The 8351-nt window shown below is 40.6% G+C and overlaps 1 protein-coding gene across 1 annotated transcript; it reads left to right on the top strand.

Annotated features, from left to right (window-relative positions):
• Nucleotides 1–1242: 1242 nt before the first annotated feature.
• On the top strand, nt 1243–6494 carry LOC101161192 (early endosome antigen 1-like). Its single transcript, XM_004080187.4, has 2 exons — nt 1243–1348; nt 4001–6494. The coding sequence occupies exon 2, from the start codon at nt 4004–4006 to the stop codon at nt 6062–6064; it is 2061 nt and encodes a 686-aa protein (XP_004080235.1). The 5' UTR covers nt 1243–1348; nt 4001–4003; the 3' UTR covers nt 6065–6494.
• Nucleotides 6495–8351: the final 1857 nt, after the last annotated feature.

Raw genomic sequence — 8351 nt, 5'->3', positions numbered from 1 at the left:
ACATTTTTGGAGCCAACGGATATGTTTGTGGCATTTGGGTGTGTGTGTGGACAAGCCCCGTCCTTATAGACTTGTATTACATCTGAATCTCACTGTAATAGGTATAACCATAAAGAAACTTGTTGCTTTTTGCTGCTTCGTGCCCCCCCCCCCCCCTCCTACCCTCCCCCTCTAACATTCCTCCCACTTCTTCCCCCCTTTCCTTTCCGTCTGGTCCAACACAAAAGAGACTCATGAGTCAATCCAGAATAAGAACATTCCGTCTGAAACTTTATTGTCACATCATAAAAAGTAAGAATGTAAGTTTTCCACCACATTTGTCAATCACTCCACTGAAATGTTATGTGGCAGCATTCCTAAAGAGAACACTATGCTAAACCTTTCAACACTGGAATTAAACAACACCCTTGTACCCAATTTCTAAAATACCTCAACTCAAAACAAAACTAAATGATAATTTTCATTCAAATATAATTCATGTTTCAAACATACATTCTGCTTGGATTTTCTGTGTCTGTGTTCTTCTTTGGTGTTCTAGAGAGATAATCTGCAGCAACATGCTGTTCTATAAATCTAGAGAACTGTATGTTAGACGACTGTCGGGAGTTTCATGGCGTTGATGTCAACGGTCAGGTTCCAGAAGGTGCGATGAAAAAGTTTCCAAGGCCCATCTTGCCAGTAGGCCCTTTTTTCAACTGTAAGATCTGCAGTCTGTCATGGTTTGAGCTTCCGGCAAAGAAAATTATGCAGTGTTCTTCTCCAACGTCTTCTTGGGTTCAGATGGCTCTATGGCTGACCTGCATCAGAAATATTTAACAAAAACATGAACCACAGAGGAAGCCAAACAAGCTTTCAGAGTCATGAATGCTGCTAAAATGACTCCTGTTTAACTGACTTCTTTCTTTGTCAATATAATGGCAAACTGGGTCTCAAAACATCAGTATCAATGAGTTTTTACCAAAAAGAACTTCATCCTGTTTTTAGTTAAACAGCCTCTCCAGTTGTGGACTTTCTTCTCCTCGTCTTGGTTGGCTTTTAATGAGTAACGTTTTTCATTTGGATGTCTTGCTGAAATAAAAACTTTAAAATACTGTGCAGAAACTGGGACTGTTTAATATTGCAGCATAAATAATAATTATGGAACACAAAGACATTAAAATATTTGTAAGAAAATGATTGAATTTCAGATAAGCAGCTAAAGACAAGTCTATCTTTCCATCGTCCAATCAGGTTTCATTCCAAACCACTTAAAAGAAGTCAGCGTAGAAACTGTCAGCATCTGAGCAGAAACTTGTTCAACAAGCACCTGTTAGCAAGAAGACTGTCTTTGAACCAGCAACAGCAAAAGGTAAGTCTGTCTTTATCACATTTGATCAATATTCTTATGTAGCCTAAAGTAAAACAGCCCAGAACCAGAATTCATCTCGTAGGAAGTGTTGTGCTCAATGAAGACAAAAACTGAGAGAGTGGGTATATATTCATTATTTGTCAACAACAAAAAACATGGTCAGTTTATTGAAATGTATCTGTTGTCCATCCTCCATATGTTCCTATCAGCTCCATGTAGTTCAGTGCAAGCAGAACTTTAGAGTAATTCCAGTCAGAGTTCCACTGAACTGACATACAGAGGTGTATATGTGTATGCCTCCTACACCCCAGTCCAAGGTAGCTGAATTTGCAGTTGTGTAGTTTGAGTTGGGCCTTAAGTCAAGGCCTAGCAGCTTCAGAACCCGTTAGAACCTGGTCTGCACAGAAAAGGACCAACAATGACTACTTCTCATTTTGGATAAAGGACATTAAAGTGGTCCGTTAAACAAAAAAAAAACTAACATTCAAGAAGAGGACTCTAAATAAAAAATAAAATAAACCATGAAAAGGTGCATCGATTCCTATATGTCAGTGGCAAGAGAAAGACACATCAGCAATCTAAATCCAGTGGGTACACAAAGATACAAAATACTAGAGATGTTCTGCTCGAGCTGCTCGAGAGAAAGATAGACAGGTGCAACAAGAAGAAATATTAACACAGAAAGATAAAGTCAAGCAAATATATGACACCAAGAAAAGAAGCAAATTTTGAACCATTTCCCTTTAGAGAATCTAGAGTCTAAAAGAAAAAAAATCATCTAGAGCCGCCTCCAAGTCAAATCTGTACCAGAGAATGTTAAATAACTCATAATTTATTTATTATAACTTTTTAAAGTGACGATTACAGTTGCATAGAAAAAACATGTTTGCTTGTTACTCTGCATAAATCCTTTTATATTTGATTCCGTCAGGTTAGGTTGTATGGAATGTGTTTAAGTCCTAATGTATAGTTTCCCAATCCAATATTTCAAGTCCAATTCCCCCTAGATATGAATAAATACACACCAATTTTTATTTTTCATTTTAAAAAATTAAAAATTGTTATGCTTTTGAGGGCCACGTACATGGCAGGGCCACATTTGGCCCGCGGGTTGTGAGTTTGACACACGTGTCGTAAGGGATAAAACGGGTTAAGTAAATGGACGGATGAATGGACAACAGATGACAAAACCAGAGCCTAACTGTGTTTGTGGCAGTGAAGCTGCTCTTCATGTCAGGACAGCTGCTCTGGATCTAATCTCTGATGTGTTGTAATCGTAAGTATAACTAGGTGGCGCTAGTTATTGTTTTTTATTCATTTCTTACCAAAATGAATAAAAAACAGGGTTTTTTACAAAACAGTAACTGCGCTTACATGGACAAAAGAAATCAGAATGAATGCCTGATCAGAATAAATATGCGTCATGTAAACACGCAGTTTGGAAAACTCTAACCCGATCAGAGTTATTCGGATCAAAATTTCTTTCCGAATGGGATAGGTGGGCTATGCGGCTTGTTGATCCAATCGTGGTCCATGTAAAAAATTTTTATCTGATTGTGGGTCATGCGTAGACAGTGTGGCGCTCCAGAGAAGACGGCACAGGACTAGCCGGCTGCTCCAAGCGATAAAGGCATGTCTCTGAGCAGAGCAGCTGGACTCGTAGCTTCGTGTTAGCAAGCAGGAGAGGGTGCTTTGTTACAGTGTGCGCTTCAGAGGAGGCTTCGGACTGCAGTCCGTCCAGCTCCTCTAAGTGAGCAAGCTGTCGAACTCAGGAGAAACACTATTTCTAAGCAGAGGAGCAGCTTCAGATTTAAGAAACAGTGCAAACAATCACAGGAATTTTCGGCATGGAATTTAAGTTCATCCAAGGCTAAATGTTGTTGTTGGCACATATCCCAATCCTAACCCTTCTTGTGGGTCAGTGCGGCCAAGAATAAAGCACTGACCACACTGATTTAGAAAATTACGAGCAAACAGTCACTTAATACAATCATAATAATAATAAAAGCATGTTTAAAAGATTTCATCGCTCTATACAGCAGCTTTGTTTAATACGGAACCCGCCATTTCTTCTTGAGCTGCGGTTTTCTGAATTTTAGATAGTTCTGAATTTGTCAAATTGATTTATTCCAATCGAAAGTGTGCTGTATCTTCGTGTGTCTTATAACTCGAGAAAGTTTTTCTAGGCCCATATAACAGTTCTATTCTAATCTGATCTTTGAGTCGATCAAATATATTTTGCACATGTAACTGCAGCTACTTATTCCAAAAAACGTCTCAAGTAGAATTCTAGCATGTATATCATTTCCTTTTTCCCGTACACTGTTTACGTATCTCTGCAAAGCCCTTTGTGGTGCAAAAAAATAAAACAATGAAACTGACTGATTTATTTAATGCTATATTTTTCAGATAATTTATGATGTCAGCTCTACACTAAAGCTGTTGCTGTTTTTATTACACCTAACACTTCAAAACTATTTGTCATAGATTTTATTACCCCCCTTTCTTCATTAGGCCCCCTCTTCTGGTCAGCCTGTTCTTTGATTTTTTCTTATCCACATTGAGAGAGAAAAATTGACTTCTTGCTTGTGTTTGTAAGAATAGCAGCTATTTTGTAATTTGAACTTGTTCTTATAATTGTTTTTTTTAAAGGAAATGGATTCCCAAATTGCGAAGGTCACCAAGGATCTGACCACTGCTGCAGACATGCGGAAAACTACCCAGATGCTGATGCAGCCAAACGCAAACTGGGAGGAGTATCTGACTCCTGCTCCCCTCTCCATCGCCATCATGGGGGAGTTAGTCTTCATCTCCTCAGGCACAGACTTCTCCATTAACAAGAACCCCCCAAAAGATGGATTCAAGCACATAAAGTACCCAGAATCATTCAGGGCTTGTCTTATGCAAGTCTGTAACTCAGGCTGGCACGCTTTCAACATGGCCCATAAGAATATGGATCAAATCCGTATTCATACAGGCTCTGTTCCAGATTACATGAAAGCAGCAGTGAATTTCCTCTTTAATGATGATGATGAAATTGTTAAGGAATATCTCCCAAACCAGCTTGACAGCATCCGTACCATAGCAGATGAATGTGTGGAGCTAGCAGATGGTGTAGAAAAGAAATATAATGATGTCATCTGTTTAATCCAGGAGCTGCTGGAAGCCTGCATTAATGCTAAACACATCTATGGAGAGGACCTAGAAAAGGTTAAAAATAAAATTAAGGAAAATAAAATGAGAGAACAGAGTGCAAAAGAGCTAAACGAAAAATATACTAAAGCAATGGAGGCCATGGAAAAGCAGGTTGAAGAAGCACAAGAAGAGTTCAAATCATCAATGAAGTCCTTTCCAACAGGGATAGAATTGGTTGGCATGGAAATTGCTGATGCACTGTCACAGGCAGTGGCTGTGATTGGGAATGCAGTTTTTGCAATGGGCGCGCAACGAACCCAACAATGTACACAGGATGGATCTTCGGAACAGGTTGTCCAGAAAACTGAGACTGAAAAAGAGGACAAAGGCTCAGCACAAAAAATCTACAGCACGTCTTCACAGATTCTTAGGTTAGCAACAACATTCCTAGAATACATTGAAAAAGATAAGATAAAATGGAACGAGCTGTATGACCAGAAGAACAAGAAACCAAGAACTGAATTTGTCAAAAATCAATTTGAAAGGATCTTTAGGTCCATAGAGAAGGAAGAAAAGAGCAAAGCCAAAAAAAAGGGTCTGTCTCTGTGCGATACAGGCATTGCCATCTGTGAACAGATTGAAACATATTCTCCAGAAGAAACATGGGATAAGAAAACAACACAAACTCTGGTTAAAAAAGTAAAGAAGCTACATCAAGATGCTCAGATGTTTGACTCTAAGGGTAAAAAAATGTGTAATTCTCCAGCCTTTGCTCCCACACCTCCAATGATGGCCAAAGCACAGGCAAATGCTGGACAACAGTCTGCCGGAAAGCAAGCTTTGGAGAATGCACGTTTCCGCATCGAGCAGAGCCGAGAACAGCTGAAGCAATGCAGAGAAGAATATAACAAAGCTTTGGAGAGAATGGAGGGAAACAAGAAAGAGCTGACTGACATCCTGGTGGACATGCAAAACTGCAATGTTAAAGAGATTGACTTTGACACCACAATCAAAATGCTGATCAAAGGTATGGATGCCATGGGCCGAGTGAAAGAGCAGTGGGAGAAGATGGTGCGCTTCTTCCAGATGGTGGCCAATATTGTAAAAACCAGTCTTGCAAAAACCATGATCCAGTTTGCAGATAAAGTTGAAGATGTACAAACACTGTCCTACAACTCTAAGCTTTTCACCAAAGACCTGCTGTACAACCAGGCCTTTCAAGCTTCCAACATCGCCAGCCTGGTCCATATGATTTCAGGGACCTACTGTGAAGTGTCCAACAAATACCTGATGGACAGAGTGAGCAGCCTGAGTAAGCTCATGACTATGGATAAGGACAAGCCAGAGTTCCTCCAAGAGCGCCAAAAACTGCAAAACTCCTGCCAAGAAGCTCAAGACAACATCCTAAAATTGGTCCAAAAGAACAAGGAAGAGTTTGAGGAAAATACAGAAACCAGAATGAAACAAATTGAAGGTGGACTGAAGGCCATTCTGCCTGCTGCTGACCCGGAGGAAACTAAAAGGATCCAAGAAATTGTTCAGGCCAGCATGACAGAGGACGACCTGGATGATTACGCTTAAATGCAGTTCGTGGTATAGTTTATAAAAACTAAAGAGAATATATGAAGAAATAGGTGGTGGTGATAAAACCGTAATCATGTGTGGTTGCTTCTGTTTCTAAATAGACAGCTTTCATGTAATCAAACATAATCACTGGTGCTGAGTTAAAAATAATGATCTTTGGATTTGTTTTGTATTTTTGTTGATCTTTAACTTTCTGTGAACATGTTGGTAATCAGTGATACAGTTTTGGAGTGCTTATGTTAAGACCAAATATATTTAAGAATATGTCGACTTTAATGTTCGTGTGCCAAAAAACTGAGAATAAAAGCTTTTCAGAGGGAAATGTGGAGGTACATTTGTTTCCTGATAAATAAGATTTGATGTAATGCGTTCTAAGATCATTCTGAAACGTGGTTGTAGCCCAATAATCATATCTTCATAATAAAAAATATACTAACTACATGTCTTGATTTGATGTATTTATTTCAAGTATTAATTGTAGTCAATTTAATTAAAAAAAATTTTTTTTTTAGTTTGTGTGATTTGGAAATATGTGTGTTAAGGCACACTGCCAATGGATATTCATGTCTATGTTAATGATAAAGTATTTCTCTCAAATTACATTTAAAAAGAAATTGTCACAGGAACAGGCAGACGGCTATATCTATGTGCAGCAAGTTCATTAGCTCAGCTTAATATCCACAAAGCTAAATCAGGGTCAATCAAGCATGGGTAAATCATAAGCATATGGGCATTAGAGAAGTAACAGGGTAATCAGGATCCAGGCGAGAGTCGGGGCAGGCGACAGGCTAAAAGAGACAGAAACAGGGTCGGGAGACAGAAGATCAGGCACAAATCCAACTCTCAGTAAGGAAGTCAGAGTGGCACAAACGATAATTTGCACTGATCTTCGCTCACTATGCTGTGGTTGATTGAGTTATTGAGAGTCAGGTGTCCGGCATCCAGTAAGTATGGATAGAACCCTGGGGATGGTTTCCGATGGTGACCAGAAGGAGAGACAGATCACAGACTTCTAACAGAGCCCCCCTCCTATGACCACCTACGGAAGCCAGGGCCCGACGATGCCGAGGTGGACCACAAGGTGGGGTGCAGGCTTGTCCGGGTGGCTGTAGTGGAAGTCGCTGATAAGGGAGGGGTCAAGGATGTTGTCAGCGGCAACCCAGGAGCATTCCTCTAAGCCATATCGCTATTAATCCACCAGATATTAAAACCACCACCCCTCAGTGCAAGAATCTAGGATCTCTCTGACGAGATAGACTGGACCAGCCGGAAACCTGCGAATTGCCGTCCGTGCAGCTGCGCGCTCCCGTCTCTGAGAAAGAGGGCGCAGCTGAAGGGATGTGTGAGGAGGAGAGGGGGTAGTGCGCACAGGCAGCAAGGTGAAACGCACAGATTGTCAAAACTTGGAACACACAGCCAGTCACATACCACGGGCTCCACGTGTGCATGTGAGCAGTCTGTCTCACATCTGAAGAACATTCAGACCAATCTACGATCATGTTTAATGGATGGAAGTCTCAACGCCTGAATGAAGCTTAAACCCACCACGTATCAACCAGACTAGATGATCAGCAAAATCACCATGCAGCACCAGAAGTCACATTATTAGTAAGAAATCATCATTTTACCTGCAACAGCAAAATGTAGCGTCCCTTTCTCACGCTGAGGCACAGACATTAGGGTTCTTTATTCTGGCTGCAGCAGGCCGTAACCAACGCCGTTCAGGCTGAATCTCTCCACCTAAGAGCGCTCTCCCAAACTATTTATTACCCTCGCTCTCACACAAGTCCTCCTATTTCCCTTATTCGGCCCAAAGCTGAACCCCATTGGTCCAAACTCTCCAACGACAGGCTCTGCTTGATGCTTTCAATAAACTCAGGAACTTAGAAAACAACCCAGCACTAACCCAGTCCAACTCAGTCCACAACAATAACACTTTTTTTTTTTTTAAAACACAGATTTATTGTACTTTAAAAGTGGAATTAAAAGTGTTGAAATTACATTAAATGCTCACATTCACTTGTATTTTGTGTTATGGTGAGTGGTAGGACCCCAAAGCAGAATCTGACTCTGAGGGCAGTTTAACAGTTTATTCCTCACAGGACAAGGAACAGAATTAGACAGGCAGCTGAATCAGGGAGTTAGACTAGACAACCACAGATACGAAGAGCAATGGAAAAGTGAAAATCCGGCAGGGAGAAGCAACAGGCTCAGGCATTTAAAGACATTGATGAGATGAGGATCAGGTATGCCATGTAGGGAGGCATCAGGGAAAAAGTCAGCC

Source organism: Oryzias latipes, chromosome 19, assembly GCF_002234675.1.
Source record: "Oryzias latipes chromosome 19, ASM223467v1".
NCBI classification, from domain to species: Eukaryota; Metazoa; Chordata; class Actinopteri; order Beloniformes; family Adrianichthyidae; genus Oryzias; species Oryzias latipes.
This window is presented reverse-complemented; position numbering and strand designations above follow the sequence as displayed.